Raw genomic sequence first — 22,433 nt, 5'->3', positions numbered from 1 at the left:
ACATCCAACTCTTGATGTCGGCTCAGGTCATGATCTCAGGGTCGTGGGATCGAGCCCCGTGTTGGGCTCCACACTGGGTGTATGAGCCTCTTGGGATTCTCTCTCTGCCTCTCAGTGCCCTTACCCACACTCCCTCTGAGCATGGAATTGGTAGTAGTTGGTTCAGCTGGCCGTTGGCTGATAGATTTTGAGAGGGAAGAAGAATGGTTTAATGCTGAACATGTGATTAGATTTGCATAATTTAATTGAAATAGAATTAAAGGGTCATATGTTTACGCAGTGATGCCTAACATCAGATTGCAGTGATGTGTGCTCAGTACTAAAATGGACTCCTGAGGAACGTGCAGCTGTTTCCTAGCATCTCTGCAAGAGCCAGAGAAGAGTCCCCAGGAGGGATGGTTTGGGGTCTCCCTGTCAAGAGGTGGAGGGGTACTAGTGACAGTGAGAGAGTTTACTGAGTGCTTCCCAGATGCCAGGCTAAGTGGTTTACATACATGTCCTTATTGAATCCTCAGTGTCTGTGACACAGGTACTATGATTGTTTCCTTTTCACAGGTAAGGACACTGAGGCTCAGGGTAGTTCAACTAGTAAGAGATGGGGACAGGTCTTGAACCCAGGCAGTGATGCCCTAGGACCTGGGCTCCTAGCCATTGTCTGTGGAATCCAGGGGGATGAGCTCAGGCATTCTGTTGGGAAAAACATGCAGGCATGTTCCACTGTGTGCCCTTGGTGACCAAACCCATGCTTTCTGTGTTTCTGCTATCATTCCTATTTATATGTTTGATCCCTGCTGTTACTTTGGCCTGGAGACAAAATGTCAAAACGTGCTCCCCAGAGGATGTGCACAGGGGCACTGGTGGTGGGTAACGAAGACTAACAGCTTGGCTCGAGCCCCCGGGAGCCTGGGGCTGCTATCTCTAACCGTGTGTGTTTCCCTGACCTCGCTTTCCCATTCAGCGCAGATGTCCTCCCTAAAGCCAAGCCTTGACAGTTGTCATAATCATGACGGAGACATGGACCTTTCTCATTCCCATGAAATGTGCCTAAGGATCAGTCTGAACTGTCAAGAGGGGCCCATCCTCCTCAAGGTTGTGAGGCAGTGCTACCTTTTTGTCATTCCGACACTATGTCCAGAAGAGAGTTCAGAAGCCTGTCAACTTTCCAAATGAGTGCCGGGAGTGACTTCTTCCTCGTGTACCACAGGAATCACACACTCCCTCACCTGGATCCTTACAAAGCCCAGCTGTGCAGGTCATGTTGTACCCACTGTGTGGATGAGAAAACTGAGGACCTGAGAAGTGAAGTGACTTAACGGAGGTCACGTGGTCACGGTGATAGCAGAGTAGCGAGGAGGGAATGGGCAGCCTGGGTTTTCCTCTTGGGAGCCGTGACCACAGTAGACTTGGGTCTGTACTTGATCCTGGGACAGAATTACCCATCCATGTCTGTGGCATGGGCAGAGTGCACACTTCTCTGACCACATTAGGGATACTCGGTTTGGCCCTTGGCCCGTCAGCAAACAGGATATGAGCAGAAGCTTTCAGGGTGCTCCTTTGGTTCAGCTTGCTCTCTCGTGCTGCTTGATCTGTCCTTTGGAAAGCTTGCTGGCAGGATGCTGATCCTTCAGCATGGGCCACAGAATGAAGACCCACGGGCAGGTTTGAATCTGATGAGCATTCTGGAGTCCAACCTGGTGCAGCCAAGTCTGGACTAAATGAACCAAATTGTAGCCAACCTGCAGACAGGAAACACAAATCTTTATTATATAAGGTCCTGAGCTTTTTGAAGTTATTTGTTATGCAGCAGGAACTGACTAGCACAGTGTCCTTGGGCAAGATAATGAACTCTTTGGTGCCTCCATTTCTTTGTGAAGCAAATAGAAGGGGTAATACCTGCCTTGCAGAGTAGTGGAGAGGTTTAGATGAAAGAGGCACAGTTCCTGGCATGTAGTAATCACTCAGAGTCTTGTTTTCTGCTGAGGCTAAGTTTTCCTCAGGGTGGTTTTTGATGCTAATGCTGTTGGTAGCAGAGGGGGATCCCAGACTTTCGGGTAGAGGCTGATTCCAGTAGATTTTGGTCCTTCTCAGCCCCCCAGGGGGCCTGGCTTGCTGAAGCAAGTGGAATCTGGCATGGATTCTGTCGGCTTTGCCTGGGACTGTGGTTAGCCTGAGGGACATCATGGTGAATCAATCCATTTCCTTTCCTCTTAGTTTCTCTTAGAGAGGAAAAGGCTGGTCCAGGGGCTGGGCTCTGGGGGCCTGGGTCCCAGGAGGTCCCAGACCTCCAGGACACCACCACCTGCCTTTTCTCCTGGCTGCATTGAGATTCTGTCCCTCAAGGCACTTGACTTTGTCACCATCACCCTGGGAGGAAGAGGTCAGAGCTATTGATGCCGTGGCCCCGGGGAGTAAGTCTCTCCCTCTGAAGAGAAGTCGAAGGCTCTGTGCCTGCATGCTATGGATTTGTCTCCTTCGAGGGAGACCCACCAGATCTCACAAAACACAGCCCGGCCTCCCTAAGCCTCAGTCTACCTTATAGGCATTGGTCCTTCCAGCCAAGGTGGGAACTTTGGCCATCTCCTTGAGTAGGTCTAGAGCTCAGGGTTCTCCAGGAGCTTTTTGGGACAGACCTGGGGCCTTCTGTCCTTTCTAATAGTGAAACGACCTTCCACATACTGAATGCTGTCTCCGTGGGTGTGTGCCACACAGGGTTGTGACAGTTACCGCCCCTTCATTGTGTAGTACTGCTTTGATGACTGTTCTGCCGAAGAGGGAAAGGATGCTAAGAGAGGGAAAGTGCCTTGCCCAGGGTCACCCGGCTGATACGTGGTAGAACTGAGATTTGGATCAAGATTTGTGACTTTATGCTTCGCTCTTCATTGCCACAGTGATTGTCTCTGTGTGTGCGTCTGTGTCTCTTTCTTTCCTTGGAATCTGTTAGACAGGGTCCAGCCCTTCAGTATGGATGCTCTCTGCTGTCTCTGGAAGTTTCTGACTTCTGGAACAGTGTCCCTTTCATTCCCCCCGGGGTTCCCCTTAATACTGCCTGAATGCTTTCTGGAAGTGAGCAGGGTGTGAGTTATAGTAAGGGCGTGAAGTGATTGCTTCCTCTCTGTGGCTTTGACTTTGACAGTCTGGGCTCACACATCGCTCCCCCCTGTTTGGTTTCTTCCATGGAACCGTGCACGAGTGGGTGCTTGATAAGTGCCTGTTGAGTTAAGTCGACGGGAAAGAAAAGAGATTGTCCTCAAGAAAGTGACAGACCTCCAGCTGTGATGCTGAAGGGAAAAGCTTGGACGTGTCCTTTTTTGAAAACTTCTCTTCCCCTGGTGACAGGGACAGATGCTGGGAGGGTGTGGTGAGACACTCGTTCTCAAGCAGGGAAGGCGCAGGTGAGAATCTCAGCTTGGGCCGGCATCTCAGGGACTTTGCGAGGCTCTGCTGTGGGTGGCCTCCCCGCAGTCGGGAGCGCGGTGACCCTCCCTGGGACCACAGGCAGCCGGCTTTCCCTTCGTGCGTCTGAGGGCCAGCCACGCCAGGGCTGAGGAGAGGAGCACGGCATCGTGCCAGAGGGGGTCTGCCTCACAGCGAGTTTAGTTTTCTGTTCAGCCTCTTGAACAGAAAGAGATTCTGACAAGTGGGGCTTCCGTTTTCACTCCTCATTAGCTGCTAATGTGCCTTGGGTTTTCTTGGTAAATTCATGTGAACAAGGGAGTGGGGACAGCTTTCTCCGTGGCCGCTGAGCACAGAGGGTGACCATGGGTGTCCTGGGGGACGGACATCAGCGCAGTCCGGGGCAGGGGCGAGGCAGAGAGCTGTGTGCTGTGGGGCTGGCCTGGAGGCTGCTCTGGGGAGGGGGCGCCTAATCAGGCAGGCTGGGCTCCCCGAGTCCCTCCTCGTGGTGCTGGATGGGGAGAACAGGACTCTTGTGTGGTCCCTCCTGGCCCTTGGCCCGCGGGTGACATGGGCTCAGTACGACAGGGAGCACATTCGCTGCTTCTGTAATGCCTTTGCTCTTCACTGGCAGCGACAAAGAGGAGTGCCGCACAAAAGATGTGCCCACAGTTGCCATGGCATTGAAGAGCCCCCCTCGCTGCCCTCTACTAACTCCTCCTCATTGTCCTGTGTTATGAGCACTGCAGCTGAGGCACCATGGTGTCCAGGCCCAGGGCCTCACACTAGGATGTCAGAAGCCCTTTCCCACAGAGGGCCCTCTGAGGCAAGCTTGGGGACAAACTAGGCTGGTGCGGCCCTAGGCTGTGACCTGAAAGGGTGCCTCTCAGCGCCTGCACGCGTGCGTGCACACACACACACACACACACGCACACGCACACTCATGCATCTAGTGCAGAAACCGCTACGGAGGTTTCTGCCAAGGGGGCTGCCCAGCTGGGGTCTCCTCCTCCTCCCCCAGGTGGCCCTTCTTTCCTCTTCCAGATGAATTAGAGCCGTGTGGGGAACCTGGCCGTCTGCCCACCTGCTCGCCCTTCCACTTGTACACAGACACTCATCAGCTAGCTTCACTCACCAGATACTTTTTTGGAGCCGGTCACATGGCAGAGAAGTACACAACACGGCAGTGGTCACCGTGGACTTCCTCACCGAGGAGCTGAACATGAGGAATTGAAATGAGCAGCACAGCATTCTGACAGGCGAGCGCAGACCAGGAGCCGTGGGGCGCAGAGGAGAGGGGGCACCTGCAGGAGGCGGGGCGAGGCAAGGCATTCTGGCAGAGGCGGCAGGACGGCTGTGGCATCAAGAAGCTGGACCTGTTCACGGTCCTGTGAAGGGGCCGGTGGGCGAGCAGACCCCCAGAAGGACAGTCACCAGGACAGCAGCAGGCCCTGAAGGCACAGCTCAGAGCTGGACCCCTCCCCTGTCCTCAGAGGCCCCAGACGGAGTCAGGACAGCCAAAAACCCAAGATGCGCCTTGTCCCACAGCTCCCAAACCAGGAGTGAGCAAAGCATGTGGGAAGGGGAAGAGGGACAGCGTGGAAGTGAAGAGGCCTTGGAGGTAGACAAACCCAAGTCCTACTCCCCGCGTGCTCACTGTGTCCTCACATTGAGGGTAAGAGCCACCTCACAGCATTTGTGTGCATGCAGATTAAATCAGATAATACAGGCAGACTCGGGGCACAGGCTCCGTCACAGTATTTCAGTGGAGGTGGAGCTTGGGTTGAGGCTTTAATCTCCAAGGAGAAAAGATGGGAGCAGGGACTTGGGACCAGATCGTGGATATTGCCATCCAAAGCAAGTGCGGAACTCCAGGCTTTAGTCTGTAGGAAGGACAAACCCTCCTGAGGCTTGGCTTCCAAACTGCCTTTCCCATGTTCTTTGCCCACTCCTGGTTTGTGGAGAGGGGATGTCTGTGGTCTTGGCTGTCCTGGCTATGTCCTGGGCCTGAGTGGAGCTTGGGGCTCCTGCCCGTGACCGGTACAGACGGTGTGGCTGAGGCTGGAGCTGGACCTGAGTATCAGGTGTGGTGGCACCCCACACTGTCTGTATTGTGGCCGCTGCCCTGTGCATTCTGGGATGTTGGCATGGGGCTTCTACCTCTGGACTCCTTGATCTTATGGGGGAAGACCACTTGGATGGGAGCTATGTTTACGTACAAATCCCTTGGAAAAAAAAAATGATGACTTAAGGCAAATACAAGTTCTGCCTGCTGTGATATCCAGGAAGCCCACCTTTCCCCCTGACATGAGGACAGCAGGGGCTATGCCTCCCTGTGCTTTGAACTTGCAGCGCCAGGTGAAGGTGCTGGCTGTGGTGCCGGGGGCCAGAACCTGCGGGGCGCTGTTGTAAGAATGGTCTGGAAGCCAGAGGGGAAGATAAGCATGTGCTGGCGTAGTTCCAGAGCTGGTGGATCCTCAGAAGCCGGTAGCTATGACGACGTTGAGGGTGATCCTCATGAGGAATCCTCAAGAGGCTGATTGAAGAGGAAGGCAGTTGGTGAAGTGCAGCATCCCGGCTGGGCTGCCGTGTTCACTCCCCACTGCTGATGGCAGGCACTGGGCGTCCCAGCAGTCACTTGATGCCACAGCACAGATGGCTCAAGACAAGACAAATGGTAACAGGCTGGAAGAGAAGTGGGGCAGGGAGCAAGAGGGGGGCCCTGCGTGCTTCCCTTTCACGGGGCTCGTGAGTCCGTATGTTTGTGGAAGAATACGGCTTTGCACCTGTTGCCGAGGGAAGTGCTTGGTCCACAGCACTTGCTGAGTTAATGTCTTGGGAATGAACGTGGAGTCAGGGGAAGAGATGGGGGAATTTCCACGAGGTGGGGGTGGTGGTGCAAGAGAAATTGCAGGTCACTGAGGCACAGGCAGCCTTAGGTTCTAAGGTGTGTTTGGACCTTTGTAGCACTCACAGATGAGACCCACCATGGGCCTAGGAGACAGTGCGACACAGATGTGATACCCTTTGGAGAGCAAGTCCCACATTTCCTTTCCAGATACTCCCCTACCCTAGGCACACAGAGCAGCAGCTGATGGTTTTCATGGCTTTGCACAGGGTCACGGGGGCTCAGATTGGGGATTTGGAGTCTTTGGGCCTCCACACACAGCTCTAGTAGGGCTCATGATGTCTGGCCCAGGAAGCATTTATTTACTGCACGGTGGCCGTCACAGCCCTTGGGAGGACAGAGAGCAACCAAGGCAATCAGTAAATTTATTGATAAATTTATCAATAAAACATGGTTGCTGACATTAACCCCTCCTGATCCCCCTCAAACTATCAAACCAGAATCCCCTTCTCTCTCTGGGTAGAAAAGATGCAATTTTCCTCAGGAGATGTGTAGGGTATTGTAATTTGGGAGGACGCAACAATTTTTTTGTATAATTGTATAATTTGTATATAATTCCTCGTAATAAAGTGTGATGGTTATAGTTCTGTTCTCATAAAAAGCTCCCTAATCTTCTAATTGTGAAAGGATGTTTTCAGGGCTCCAGAATTGTCCCTCTTTAAAAAAGTTTTTTTTTTTTACTTTTTTTTTTTTTTAATGATTGTGAAGTTTGGATTCTGCTGGCTAGCATATGCTTTTCAGTGGGTTCAGATCTTCTTGGGAAAGAGGAGATGGCCCTGTCTAGCCCCCAGCCCCATCACCCAGGAGGATGGGCCAAGAACGAGAGAACTTTCTCATAATTGGAAATCTTTCCAGATCTGCCAGAAATGCTATCACCTGAAGCAAAGTACAACCAAAGTGGCTGACCTTGTTCCATATCCATTAGGCAAAAACATTTACTGGGCACTTACTGTGTGCCAGGCCCTGTTGTAGCTGTGGTGTGAGGCACACAGTGAAACAACTTTTGTCAGATGTTGGTGGGCCCGACCTAATCAGGGAAGTCAAAGAAGGCCCTTGAGGAAGTGGTAGGTGAGTTGAGCTGTGAAGAACGTTTAAGGGTTAACCGAATGAAGGGTCATGGAAGCCTCCCAAGCTCGGGGAGCAGCATGAGGTGGGAGGGAGTCTGACCTGTACTCACCCTCGGGTGATACACCCATTCTTTCTCTCTCCCTTCCTGTGGCCGGAGCAGCAAAGCTCTCCCCTTGAAGCCCACGGAGCCTGTGCCCCTGCTGGAGTGGTCACAGCCCCCATCAGCCTCTTCCGTCAGTATCTTCCAGAAGGACCTCTTTCTGTTCAGCTGTCCTGCTTTGCATGAAGCTGTGGCTCTGGGGTCCAAATCAAGCTGTGTTGTATAAGCTGGGGCTACCATCTCGTTTACCATAGTCATCTTGGATTTGACAGTCGCCTCCTCACTGCCCTGCACAGCCCAAGGGATCTTCTCGTAGGACAGACCTGGTCACATCACGGCCCTGCTCCATTCTCACAACGGCCTCACGCCACCGCTAGATGGAATCCTGCCAACCTGGGAGCTCCCGAGTCCCAGGGCTTCTGCTGCACACCCTCCACACACCCACCTGGTCTCCGACTGGAGGATGTGCCAGTTCTCCCTCTCCTCCTCTGCAAGGGCCGCATACTCTCCCCAGAACAGTCTCCCCGCTGCAACCCCAGTCATCTGGCAAGCTCCTTCCCATCCTTCACGTCTCAGCTTCAAGTCACCTCTTCCCGGAGACTTCCCATATCACCGCTGTAGCCCTTTGTCAGCTCCTTGCTCTAGTTCTCCACTGCCCAGTGCCACGGATGATTGGTTAGTATTGGCTTTTCCCTTCTGGACTCTCGTGTCTGCAAGACCGAGCAGATGTCTTACTCCAGTACGGGCTGTCTTCAGTGTCCGCACAGTACCTGCCACGTGGTAGGTACTTAGGGAATGAGAGAGTGGTGGCGTTACAGCTTGGGGCGGTCGTGTCCTGCCTCCTCCCCCTCCCTGGGACGTTCACCCTGGCCCCGCATCCCTACACAGGGATATCAACCGTGGAGCATCTCTTGTGTACCATTTCTTTGCTTGGGGGAGTGAGTCGGTCTGTGGGACAGATAGCCCTCCCTGCATGGACGGCAGCCCCGAGAGTTTAGCCACACGGGGATGGATGTGAGCAAGTTTCAGTAGCCACCTTGGACCTACAGGGAGGTCACTGGTGGCTCAGCCCTGAATCCCCTCTGGGACAGAAGTGAGGGATTCAGAAATGAGTAGGAAAATGACACGAGGGGTCCATTCCCCCCAGGTTCTCAGCTCTGGCCATCTCAGAACTTTATACGTGAGTCCGAGCCACCTCCACAGTCACAGCTGACTCGCTGGCCGGACAACACCCAGCTGGGCGGGCCATCCATATGGCAGGAGTCTGGCCTGAGTGTTGCCAGCAGTGCGGACCCCTGGGAGAGACATCAGAGACACATTGTTTCTGGAGGCTGCAACGAAGTGTTTGGCTGGCAATTATGTGTTTCTGATCCATTAAAGAATGCTTTGGCATAGGAAATACAGATTAGGAAAGAAATTGTAACATAATCAAATTGCATTTTTATGGAAAGTACTACATTTTTCTCTAAATAAAATTCAGTAACAAAATTTTATTTGCTTTCCCCCCAAAATGCCTTTCCAAATTGATTTTTCAGAAAAAATTGTGGGAAAATGACATGGTTAAGGGGAAGAAAGGTCTAGATTAGAGGCATCCGACCCAAGCATGGCGTGGTTATGACTGGGGAGCTCATGATACCTAGGGCTCAGAGCTTCCCTAGCACCTCCGGCTAGTTAACTCATCTTTCACGGAGCTCCCTGGAAGATGGCATAAATCCTGAGCTGCCCCTGCTGGGGTGGAGGGAACGTGACAGCAAAGGATGGCTTGTTCTTTCTGAGTCATTCCACAGTAATGGAGCAGCACGCAGGTGTTCAGAGGAAAATTATTAGAAGCTGCAGCTATGAGGGTTAGAGTGTGGAAATTGCTGGAGGAGATGATGTGCAAATTACCATCTCTATGGGCAAAGGCTTGCAAAAAGGATTTTAAGCTGCTCCATGCATAGCCCTGAAACATTCATATGGAAAGTAAAAAAATCAGTTTGTCCTGCTATTGTTTGCCCTACATCTTTATGTTTGGAAACATCTGGATCGTCACTGGAATTTATCATCCCCCCAGATGCTTTATATTCCCTCCATGTGGTCAGCTGTATGTATAAGTGGGAACTGAACGTGATTTATTCTTTTTCTAATAACTATAATCAACCACCAGGTTTTCAGTAGCTGTCATCAACCATCAGGTAGTTATTGATCTCTTATACCAGGCATACGGACAGTAAGAGAGACATATGTCATGATCCTTCTCTCAAGGCAAGTGGCATCTCGTGTGAAAGACAAAATCAGTCAGCATGGCATACTTCACATTTGGTTCTCGCTGTTGTCCTAACTGGGCGTATGGTAGGAACCAGGGAAGCCTGGTTGTTTTGAAGGAGGACAACTGACCTTATGAATATGGAATTTAAGATAGTGGATGGGAGGAGGGTTTATGTTAGGGGAAGAAGATGGGCCTGTTCACAGCAGGGCCAGGTTTCCCCCATCCCACGTCGGGGTTACCAAGGACGCCTAGGTCTCTTCCTCAGGGCCATGGCAGACTCGAAGCAGCTGGTGCCGGAGTTAAGCGGGGCAGAGAAGATGGGCGCTGAGACCGAGTGTTTTGAGGAGCTGCTGCTGCAGGCCTCCAAGGAGCTCCAGCAAGCACAGACAAGCAGACCAGAATCTACACAGATCCAACCGCAACCTGGTTTCTGCATAAAGACCAACTCATCCGAAGGGAAGGTGTCTGTCATCAACATCTGTCACTCTCCTTCCATCCCTCCTCTGGCTGACGTGACTGAGGACGAGCTGCTTCAAATGCTGGAGGAAGACAAAGCCGGGTTTCGCATCCCCATGAGTCTGGGAGAACCTCATGCCGAACTGGATGCAAAAGGCCAGGGTTGTACCACCTACGACGTAGCGGTCAACAGCGACTTCTACCGGAGGATGCAGAACAGCGATTTCTTGCAAGAGCTCGTGGTCACCATCGCCAGGGAGGGCCTTGAGGACAAATACAGTCTGCAGCTGAATCCAGAGTGGTGCATGTTGAAGAAACGGCCTTTCCTGGGCTCCATCTCCCAGCAAAATATCCACTCCCAGCAGCGTCCTCGGATCCAGGAGCTGGGAAACCTGTATACTCCTGACTCTCTGAGACCTGAGGAACGCCGGGAGAAGCCTCACCTGAACCTTTGGCTGGAAGCCCCTGACCTCCTCTTGGCTGAAATTGACCTCCCTGAACTGGATGGAGCTCTGGGGCTGTCGCTGGAGATTGGGGAGAACCGCCTGGTGATGGGGGGCCCCCAGCAGCTGTACCGTCTGGATGCCTATATCCCCCTGCGGATCAGCTCCAAGGAGAGCAAGGCAGCCTTCCATCGGAAGAGAAAGCAACTGATGGTGGCCATGCCCCTTCTGTCGGTGGCTTCTTGACTGGGTTTCTTTCTCTGTTTCCAGGTGGAGAGAAGAGGCTGGTGGGGGCTTCTCTGAAATTGCAATAAAAGATTTTTGCCTTTAAAAAAAAAAAAAAGGAGGAGACCCCTAGCCTTGCTATGGCTGTGGTTGAATTTTGGGGACTAAGGAATGGGGTGGGGCCAGATGGACAGGGACCTGAATCGCTAAAGAAAAACGTTTTCCTTTTATTTAGGGGCCTGTGGTTCCCAATGAGCGGCTCAGAGTTTGTGCGGGGCTCGGGGCGGGGGGAGGAGGGTGCGGGTCCTCCCATCCTTAATCACAGCACTGTCTGCAGATGGAATAAGCTTTCACACATGTACTCACATCTGTACTTGAATCCACGGAGGCTGTTGTGAAAAGGATGTAGTTTTATTGAAAAGATTCATGAAATTTGGACTAGCTGTTTGGCACTCTGAATTGTCTTAAGCAATGTTTCCACATAGGTAATTACTTTCAAGTTGAGGAGTCTGTGTCACCTCAAGGTAGGGCACTGCTGCTTCAGGTGGCATTGGCACGGGGAGTGTTTGGTCAAGGAAGGGGGGGGTGGTCCAAGATGGGCTCTAAGGTGCCATGGTCCTGGAGCTGAGTCTGGGGCAGGTGGGAAAGGTGCGAGAGAGGAGACTGGCCGACCACTCAGGAGAGAGCGGCGTATGAGGGGATAGAAAGGAGGTTGGAGAGCAGGGAAGACCGGAAGGACCATGGGGAGGGGAAGAGGGCAGAGGTGTCGGCTCCCATGCTCTGCTCGGGGAGATAAGCACCCCTTCTCTTTCTGGATGGCATCTTCCTCCAGCCGGGGCTCCTGTCACCCCCGCCAGGAGCTAAAGGACTACGCTGTGCGACGGGCCAATAGGATTTTGTTTTCCAGGCTAGGCTGTTGGATTCCCCTTCATCCACCTCGTGCAGCTCAGCACAGTGTTGGGGCCCCGGCTTGGGGCTCCTGAGACCCCTGGGGGGACAACACAGGAAAGTCAAGGGTAGTGATCTGCCGAGCACAGGTTTCTATGCTGCAGACCGTCAGAACTGGGGCCCTGTCATAGTTCCGATCAAAGTTACATGTTTACCTAGAAAGAGTAATTGAATTTTGTAAAAATGAGTCCCAAGTCAGACCTATTTATTCCCCTTGAAGGGTAAATCCAGTTGTCTGACTTTTGTATGAGCTCTGTCGACAGAATGTTGTTTGTTCTGTCCTGAGAATGGCAGAGATGAGAAAAGTGAACAACCACTGTTTGGAGGCGAATTCATAAAGCATTTTGAAGTCAACGACAAAGCACAGGAATCTTTTTTTTTTTTTTTTTTTCCCCAGAGAGAGCTAGTTGTCTCCAACATCCATTCTCCTTATTTCTAGAACCATCAGTTTTCAGCTTGGGCCCACGGCCCCTTTTCCCAGCCTTCATGCCCGCTACCTTTGGCCATTTACTAAGCGCTGACCCATGGCAGGTGAGGACAGTGATGTCACTGGCTCCCTGGATGTGGCCTTAAACCGTGTGCCTTCTATTTCCTCCTTTTCCCCTTCCCATTTTGTCTGGAATGCAGGCAAGGTGGGTGAGCCGTCCAGGGCCAGGAGAGCAGTCACATAGAAGGGGTGTGGGCCCCCAGCACCGTGAAGCCGCCACGCCAGCCTGGGCTGATTAGGTCCAAACTGTTCAAGAGAAAACAGATGTCGCCCTTACTTAGGCTACTGCTATTTTGGGTCTCTGTCCACAACAACTACAACTAGATCCTCATTTATAATTCTTTCATTTGAAAGTGGAACATTTATAGCTGCAAAGGAAGGAAGGTGTATAAACAAACCACCTTAAGGCTTTAGCAACTCAAAAATGTTTGGATTTTCTGTCTGGGGGCATTCCTTCAGGAGAGGGAGGGGTGAAAGGTTTTCTGAAGACCTGCGAGTTGGCAGTGAGTTTTGGAAACTCACCACCCCGGGGAAGCCCTGAAGGTTTGCTAATTTCGCTCCTCCGCTCTGCCTCCGATGCCCACTTTCCTGGCTTATCGTCTCTTGCTGGATTGAAACGTCAACCTCAAGAGGACAGGGCTTTTTGCTCATGGCTTATCTCCACACTACAGAGAGCACCTTGCAGATAATAGGTGTTCAATAAATGCTGACTGAATTAGTATACATCGAAGTCAAAGGTTCTCTCCCGGCCTCTGGGCTCATGGCTGTCTTCCTCCGGTCTGGTCTGTGCGTCATCTTTCTTCGTCTTGCTACCATGCAGATCTTACCACCTGGTCCTGCTCTCACCCTAGTCTGTCATTGGCTCCCTGCAGGACAGAGGCCACACTCCTTGAGTTGTGATACATGGATTGCAGGTCCTCCTACGTGCGTCCCTGGCCCCGGGCTCCGTGTCCCCGCGACAGCTCCCAGGCCACGGCACCATTGCCTCCATCCATGCCCGTCCAGGGGTGGCCTCTCCTTGCGGTGCTGTTCCTTCACGCTGGCGACTTCTCATCCTCCAAAGCTCGGCCCTCGGTGGCCTCTTGTCACCCACCACTGTCCTGCAGAGCCGGCCCGCCCTGCCTTGCTGCCCCATAGCACAATCACATTTCCACTGCCAAATTTTCTTCCATCCAAGTAACTTCTCTGGACTCTGCCCATCTGTCACTGCGGCTGCCTGAGAGCAGGGTCCTGGTTCTGTCTGCCTCAATTCCTGGCCCCTGGATCAGAGGGGACATCAGTGAAAGTAACCTTGAGTAAATCATTTCCCTCGTCCTTCTGGCCTCAGTCTCTTTGTGTGTGAAATGGGAATAATGTCCTTCTGCTCACCTTGTCTGGGCTGTGTAAGTGCCGAGGAATGTGCATGGGCAAGTGTCATCTGCATGGGATGGACAAACATGTCACTGCTCCACGCTGTGTTACCGGGATGGCTTTGGAGCCACATCCACCATCAATTCTGACACTGAACAAAAACCGAATCACCCAGAGGACGGGCTCATTTATTTGTAGGAACACTTACCAATCACTTCCTCTGTGCCAGATGCTGGTTAAACATCTTACAGTGTTATGTCATGTAATCCTGTCTGCCACTTTCTGATGTGGGTTCTTCTCCTCTCCCCATTTTCCAGATGGGGGAAGCTGAGGAGAGGTTGAAAACATTGCTTGAGGCAGGGTGAGTGAGGAGAGGAATGGAGTGTGAATACAGGTGGTCAGGCTGTGCAGTCCAGGCTGTTAACCTTTCTACCTGCTACCTTTCCACAGCTTGCAAGGGCCACGGGGCTGGTGGCTGTGTCGTGGCACCTGTGAGGATGGTCACAGCTGTCATTTTTATTTGGCATCATGGGAGAAAACAGAAACCCCCCCAGAAGAGTCCCACGTGCTGTCCAGGGGGCTCCCCACCGATGCAGCGCTGGGCAACGTCACGGTAATAAATGCAGACCTCTTAATCAGGTGATCTGACAACTGTGCCATTTGCCAGGGAAATTATGCCCCTCTAGAAGTGATTGCGGGGAGAAGAAGAAGAATAAATGAGTTGGGAGTATGTCAGAGCTGATAAGCCTCCGGGGAATGGCTGGAACACAGTGAGGATGGGCTATCTCAAAATGGCTGCTGGCAGGACCACTGGGCCTGGTTTCCCATGCATCCGTCCCCGGGGAATCACAGCCGGCCGCCTCGTGCAGGGCTGGGCACGAGCGCGCACCCTCCGGCTCGTACCTGGCTAGTGGTTCCAGACTTCCATTACTGTTATGACTGCCTTAGATGCCTAATAGGGCTTGGATAAGCCTACCGAGGGCTCTGTGCATGAAAAAAAGCACCAGAAAGCAGCACGGGCGTCCTGGCTTTGCCAGATAGTGACGGCAGCAAGGCCTCACAGGTCCCCCTTGGAGTGGTAGCACAGCGCTTGGCCCTTTCCGAGCCCATCTCCTGTTTCATCTGCCACATTCCGCATCTTTGTGCAGACACAGCAGGTGCTGGGCCCTTGGTGGCCATTGCTGTTGGTCAGAGGTTTCATTCTTTGGGCCATTTTAGCTTCCGCTTTCAAACTCAGCCAGCCAAGGAGTTGGCCCCGGGGTAAGTTGCCACATACCTTCTGAGGTACCATGTTGAAAGCCCACCAACTTTGAACTGGGCGGGGAGGGGTTAGGGTGTGTCATCTGGATCAGATTTCTAGCAGAAGGAACAACACTGCTGTCCAGAAGACTGGAGGCCCCATTCCCGGAGAGGTGCTGAGTCCCTGGGGCAGGCTCCTGCCACCGGAGAAGTTGTTGCCCTTTGATGTTTAGAACTGTGTGTTGCTGTGGGCTCTGCTGGCTGACTTTGCCAGGGCTGGACGCAGCCCTGTATGGTTGGTCAAGGGTTCAGTGCTGCCAGCTGTTTGTTAGAGAAGAATTTATAGGGTCTTCGGAACAGGTCCTCCGGGTGTAGACTAAAGTGACGTGGCTGCCATTTAAATCTTGTCACAAGTATATCGCAATCCCTGGAGCTTCTCTTTGGGAAGAAGCAGGATGCCTAATAAAACAATGAATAATAATTTGGGGATGTTCATTATTTACAGCTGCCCCAGGTCATTCGTAAATTATGCAGCCCTCAATTATGCTTGATTTCTTCCTTCCATGGAGCCATCTCTCCACACTGCCATCACTGTGGGTGATATCCATGCACCCATTAATTGTACCATGAGGGCAGTTTTCCATTTCTTAAATGCTTCAAGTCCCTTGGCTGAATGCTTATGTTCCACAAACTCTCCATCTCAATGATGAGTCCCTGGATACTCGAAGGCAGAAAGAGAAACCAGGGATTAGTCTCAACAGAGAGAGTGCATAATTCTCCCCACCAAGCATCAATGAAGGGCTTGCCTGGATAGGTGGGGGAGAGAATTTTAAAGGCTCGGTTGGAGCAGCCACCTGGGTGAAGGAGAAGGGCAGTGCCAGTTTGCCTCTCTGAGCTTGGGAAGCTCGGGGTGGCTGAGAAGCAACAAGCCAGGGAAGGGCATGGGGTTGAGTCACTTCCCAGAGGCATGCAACCAGTAAGTGGTGTTGGGGTGCCCACCCTGGCTCCCCACAGATGCTCCCCTCTCTGCAAACACCCTGGGTGGACGGGGAGGGTGGGGAGGACAGGAGGTGGGGGTGCCGCTACAGGACAGCTGCTGGCCAGGCAAAGGGAGCACCCCACTACTGCCTTTTGCTTACCCGTCACTTTCAGCCCTGCCTTGGCATGTAACTGAAAACAAGACCTTTCCCTAACGCAGAGCTTAATGATCCCTTTAATGCCCGAGCCGTAGCATCACTTCTCGAGCGCGCCTGTACCCTGTCAGCCACGGGGCATTAAACCGGTGATAAAAATGCCTTTTTGGTATGGTCCACAAACTCACCAAGAGGCTCCTGGTAGCAGTATAGCCATCCAGCATGAAATCAAGAGGCAATCACCGCGGACGAGGCAAGATGAGCTATGCGCGGGAGCAATTAGAGGAGCCCACATCCTGGGTGTCGTCCTTCACCATCTCCTTGCGCGCACCCACCACCCTGCCCGGCGTGGGGGGGGGGGGTGCTCCCACTCTGGAATCCGGCAGCCGGAGTCAAGTCCCCAGGTAGGCACTGCTCTGTTCCTGTCTGCGTTCGGGGCAGTGGAAGTTGCTTCGTCACGTCTTTAATCCAATCCAACGCAGCATTCCTGACCCCGGTAGCCGCTGGGAACACACTTCCTTGGTTATGTTTTCAATCTGGAAAATATAAAACATGAAAGAGAAAAAAAAAAAAAAAGAAATGCCCACTTATGAATATGCATTAACAGGATGCTGCATTTGGAGCTGGAGGCCGGAGCCATTTATTTTAAGCAAATCGGATCTTGATACATGGGCCGTGAATGTGCGGACTCTTCTGTCAGGCAAACATGCTGGGCAAGTGTGATTTATATGGTGTGGCTGTGAGGTTTTGTTCCCAATTAAAAATGAACCGAGAAAAATCATTAATTTAACTACTGTATATTAAATTTGCATTAAAATATCTGTTTGTCTATATTTATATGTGAGTTATCGAAAATGGGAGCTCATGAATTCTCATTTTTGAGATCACATGCCAAATATTGAAGATAAATTTTATTTATTTCTGCTATTAATTCTATAAGAACAAATAGCTCTAATTTAGGGGATGGCAGGTGTAACTGTCCGCTGGTGCCCTCCCTGCATAACAAACATAACATTCATCTTTTCTCATTAGGGTTTTCCTGTGCCTGGTCTCAAGATATGCAAACCTTGGCTATGTTTCTGTACCGGGCACTTCCAACCACCCTCAGCATACACGCCTAGAAAATACTTGGGAAGTATGGACCGTGTCAAATCCCTTTTTTCTGCTTCTCTCTCATGTGCAAAGACTTCAACCATATCCCAAAGGCTAAACAAACATTTCTTCAAAGGATATCTTGACATTAGCCACTTGTGTGGAAGAGTTGGTGGACCTCAGCATCAGTCCATGGATGGTAGGGAAGGGGGGCTATCACCCGTCTCTCCACCAGAGCACCAGTGCTTTAGGTTAAACCTAGGACTTTGCATTCCCCCATTCTCTTACTGCAGGTAGCTGCCCCCATCAGCCTGCCTTTCCGGGACTGGGCTGCACGTGCTGGGTGTGGCAGGCTATAGGGCAGTCACGGCCAGTCGTGACTGGCCTCCCATTGTGTTGTCCTCAGGAGCTCTGTCCCTGGGGCAGCCAGCTGATGTGTGTCATCACCCAGGTGCCTAGAAGGGGGCAGTGTAGTTATTCTAAAGGCTTTCTTTTGGTAGGGGGCTGCACACACCACCAGCATTGGTGTCTACTCTCTGAGGACCTTGCCTACCCATCTGGTTGTACTGGGGCTTATGCTCTTGTGAGCTGTTAATGTGAGGCAGACCCTGCCCTCAAAGATCAAAATGGTCAATGACAATGCAGTGCGATGGGTGCTGTGATCAGCGCAAGACTAGGGGAGCTGGGAGCAAGAATGGGGAGGACCCCTCCCAAGAATTGGGAGGCTGCCAGCTCATTGGGTGGCTGGAATGACACCTCTGCCCCTGAAGGGTTTCCACTGCATTGACAGTTTCTTAGCTCCGCTGTGATGATGGTCATGTCGGTAAAAGGGCTGATTTGCCAATGCCCTCACTCCCAGAAAGAGGGCTGTGGGTGGGCCTTCTTTGCGCAGAGCCTGGTGGTTAGGCCAGGAGAAGTGTGTGTGTGTGTGTGTGGGGGGTCCTTTCTCTATACCACAAAGTACAGAGAGTCTCACGTGCCCACTGTTTCCTCTGCACTCAGGGTTAAGCTCTCTCTACCAGGAACCCATTAGCAGAAGGCTGCTTTCTGCATGTTGCGGGTTCATTTCCTGGGCATGGCATGCTGATCTCCTCTCCTGAGTCTGATTCAAGGGCAGCTCCAGTGGTAGTCCTACCCTTGGCCTCTGCTGAGGCCAACAGCAGCTCCTAGCAGTCTCTTCGATATGAAAGCGACCCAAGGCTGAGTCTGGAATGCTGGTTCCTTCAGAGACCCAGACTACTCTGGGGGTGCTCATGTGTCCTTTGTGGAACAGATCATTTTCCAACACAGGAGCTACCAGCAGCTGGAAGTCCCCCTGGCCTTGCTCCTCTCTCAGGGAGGCCGATTCCTCCTTCTGATTAGCAGCATCTCCAAAATCACATTTTGTATTAATCAGCCCCAGGAACACCAAGTCAAGTACATTGCATTATCAATGACAATTGTCATGTCAAGATTTTTTTTTTTCATTTCCCTCAGTCACAGGGTGATCAGACAGTTTCCCCTTTGATTTGCAAAGAGCAGATCACTCTCACGTTGGGCTTTAGTATATATTAACATGCCCGGGAATGATCACAGACTCACTGGGGGCCGTAGCTGAGTCCTTGTGGCTCCAGATGGGAAGCCTCTGACTCCAGGGCTACTGGAGTCAGGAAGGGCTGCAATAGTCACCTTTTAGTCCACTCAGGTTGGACCCCCATTCTCTTTCTTTCTTTTTTAAAGATTTTATTTATTTATTTGGAAGAGAGTGAGCAAGCAAGAGTGGGGGGAGGGGCAGAGGGAGAAGCAGGTTTCCTGATGAGCAGGGAGCCCGATGTGGGGCTCGATCCCAGGACTCTGAGATCATGAGCTGAGCTGAAGGCAGACGCTTAACGACTGAGCCACCCAGGCACCCGCCCCCTCCCCCCCATTTTCTTTCTGCAGGAGTCTGCCCCCACCAGCAGGGTGGAGGTTGGCCCTGCTTTCCTCAGGGTTCTTGGCCCCAGCCTCCCATCATTTAGGGGCAGCTCTGGAAAGCAGGGGTTGGGCGACCACTTGCCATGTCCTGCCTGGCAAGTTCAACAGCTGGAAACAAAGCCAGAAGGAGGCTGAGGCTGGGGCTGGTGCCAGTGCGCCCGCCTGCTGCCTGGCCCTCCTGCATCTGCCCTGCTCTGGGTGACTTGTACTACACCAAAGGGGCAAATTGTCGGAATATGAGAATTACCTTAGGGGGCTAGCCTGTCACACTCATTTCGGGTGTGCGTGTGCCGAGGTCGTCTCTGCTGCCCTGGCTTTGTCCAGACATCCAGGCCTTAGCAGAGAGACCACAGCCCACATGGGGGAGGACTCTAGCTTGAGTCCCACAGATCTGGGTTCAGTGCTGACTGCCTGTGACCAGCCATTCCCCTCACTGAGCTTCAGTTTCCTCCTTCACTTTCCTTAAAATAGGGGTGATGAATAGTAGCTGTTCTGAGAATAACGGGAAATAATGTGTGTGACCTTATCAGCAGAGGTCCTAGGACTCTGTGAGTCTAGGCAGCTCTTGTGATGCCCATGTTTTTTTCTGGTAATCCATTAAGACGTGGGGCCATGTGTTATGGGAACCCTGGACAGGGTGTGCTCACTTGGGTTGAGAGGCTTCCCCAGAAGTCTGCCTGGAGGAAGTGGTATGAAGTAAGGCTGGAAGAATGAGGGCCATCTCCTTGGGGAGGAGCCTGTGTTTGAAGCTACTCTGCCTGCCCTCATGCTCAGGTGTTTAACACCTGGTGGTAATCCTTATTTCCCAGGTGGGGGTGGGGGTGGGGAGAGGACTGTGTGCTGTGTGTACCTGTCCAGGATCCCGCACAAGGCCTCAGAGCAGGCGTAATGTTGAATAAATGAATGAAAACATGAGCAAATGAACGAATGGTTGAGAAGGTGTGAAAAAATGTACCATTTTATGGAATGCATTCTGGGATTTATTACGTAGATTTTGGAGAGCCAACAAAGGTTTATTGAAATGATCAGACTTAACGATTAATGGAATCAAAAGAGGACCCTGACCTGTTATTCTGACATCCAAGCTCATTTCACCATTTTGACTTTTTTTCTGAGTTCTCTTGAATCTTATCCATGACCCACACCTGTATCTTACCTAGGCGTGGTGACCCTGGGGCTGACCCTTGGGAAGGTGGATGCAGGAAACTATCTGGTTGGGGGGCGAGGGAGGCAGAGTGCCCAGGGTAGATGAGAGACGGTTACCATTGTCCAGGGAAGCGGGGGCTGGAGTCTGGATGGGCCTGAGGCCAGAGGGGGTCAGCAGGGCAAGGGGCAGGCCGGGGCCCATGTGCACAGAACTCTGCAAAGGGCAGCTCCCACCCACCAAGGACCTGAGCAGACACCTGTTCTACAAATAGTTGACTGGGCACTCTCAGAGTCTACTTTTAGGGACTCCCATCTGAGGCCTGGAACTAATCAACCACTTTCTAGATCTCTGGGCCTGTGCCCAAGAAGTCCCTTCCCAGCTGCCCAAGTGACAGGCCCATCTTCTGGGGCTTTTCAAGAGTGCAGGTGCCCAGGTTGCTGAGAAACTCCTCATGAAGAGATTCTAGTCCTCAGAGGCTCTAGGGACCACAGTTCCCACTGGAGAAAGGAGTTAACATGGCAGGCCCGACACCGCTTTCCTCCGAAAGGCTGGCTTGTGTTTTCATGCTTGGCTGGCACCTGGGAATTTGGCTGGTCAGCACTTTCTTACACTGATCTGGAACTTTCCCTAAATGATCAAGGTGGCTCACTGTGGTTTGTGCTGAACACCTGCGTTCCTCGCGGGAGTGTGGAATTTTGGTACAGACTAGACACAGGGAGTCTGTGTGACCAGTCCCCAGTAAAAACCTTGGTCTTGCCGAGATTCCCTAGAGCAGAAACATCACACGGAACGCTTGTCTTCCCCAGCGGGGCGGGGAGTGAGCTCTGTGTGAGCCCTGGCGGCAGGGAGAGTGCGTGAGGAAGTTTGCGCAAGGATTCCTCCAGACTCTGCCTGCGTCTTTTCCCGGGGGATCCAGCAGTATATCCTTACTGTCCTGTCCTAATAAATCTTAGCTCTGAGCACAGCTCTGTGCTGAGTGTTCCAGTGCATCTCTGAACAGGGGGTCGTCTTGGGGACCTCTGACTGACGGGCCACCATCAGCTTCTGCTTCTTCTGGGCTGTGTGTGTCTGAGGACGAGGAGCCTGTGCCGTGCTCCTGCCTACCCGCTTCTCTTCACCTGGGCCCATTGTGCTTGACGGAGGCTGATCGCTGAAGGCCAGTTTGATGGTGCTGTGAGGTGGGGCCAGGCAAAATTTACCTTACAGATAAATGCTGTTCTCCCAGAACCCGGGGCTCACATGTCTGAGGAGGGGCACATGTGCTCAAGTGGTATTGGAATCTGTGGCCACGGCCAAGGTGAGAGCTGTTACCGGGATGAGCCTGACGGGAATGAGAGAGTCCCTGCTCCCGCCTTCTTACTTCCTCTTAGTGCCTCCACTGGCAAAACCTAGCAGGAGTCCAGGTGGCACAGGACCTCTGTAGTCTCTGGTCCAAACGCTGGCCCCACAAAACAGAATATGGAATAGAGGTTTGGGGGTGAGAGTCTAGCTTATTCCCTGGCACGATCTACCCCGTTGGTAACTCAGCATCTATACACACCCTGCCATACGCATTTGTGAGCTTCCGTATGACTTGAGAGTTCCCCTAACAAGATGCAGTTGTCCTTCATACAAATGAAGGAGGCTCTCTCCCCAAACGGGAGAGACACAAAAGCTCAACAGTTGCTATATCCATACCTGGCGAAACGAATTATTCTTTTATTTTTTTTAAACATTTTTAATTTTTTTGAGTCAATCTTTATATCCAATGTAGGGCTCGAACTTACAACCCCAAGATCAAGCGTCACACGCTCTACTGACTGAGCCAGCCAGGCGCCCCAAAACTAATTATTCTTTTAATTCAGTTATGATTTCACCTATCTATAATGTAAGGAGTAAATTTTAAGGTTAATTACCACCAATAATTCCGCATATAAAATATGGGCAAGAAGAGCAAAAAAACATGAAATTAGTTATTATACATTCATACATATGTATACGTATACATTATCATATATACCTATAAACAGATGGGAAAGAAAACAGGCAAAGCAGTCTGTGTTTCGGTCACCAGTCACAACTCCACAGTGGGTGACTACGATTCCCTTCTCTTGCTGTCTTTTTGATATTCCCTTGCTTTCAACTAGTTGGGCTTCTTTACTGATGGGTATTCGAAACCTTCATTCCTGAAGACCCAAATCCGCAAGGGTCCCGTCTTCTTTGGTTATGGTAGTTTTCCATGAACTCGGGGTGGACGTGAAAGT

At 51.9% G+C, this 22,433-nt stretch overlaps 1 protein-coding gene across 1 annotated transcript; it reads left to right on the top strand.

Annotated features, from left to right (window-relative positions):
• Window positions 1-9,986: 9,986 nt before the first annotated feature.
• On the top strand, window positions 9,987-10,939 carry LOC113929892 (PIH1 domain-containing protein 1-like). Its single transcript, XM_035727825.1, has one exon. The coding sequence runs from the start codon at window positions 9,987-9,989 to the stop codon at window positions 10,860-10,862; it is 876 nt and encodes a 291-aa protein (XP_035583718.1). The 3' UTR covers window positions 10,863-10,939.
• The last annotated feature ends 11,494 nt before the right edge of the window (window positions 10,940-22,433 follow it).

This window comes from Zalophus californianus, chromosome 5 (assembly GCF_009762305.2).
Source record: "Zalophus californianus isolate mZalCal1 chromosome 5, mZalCal1.pri.v2, whole genome shotgun sequence".
NCBI classification, from domain to species: Eukaryota; Metazoa; Chordata; class Mammalia; order Carnivora; family Otariidae; genus Zalophus; species Zalophus californianus.
Note: the sequence above shows the minus strand (reverse complement) of the source record. Positions and strands in the feature narration are given on the sequence as shown.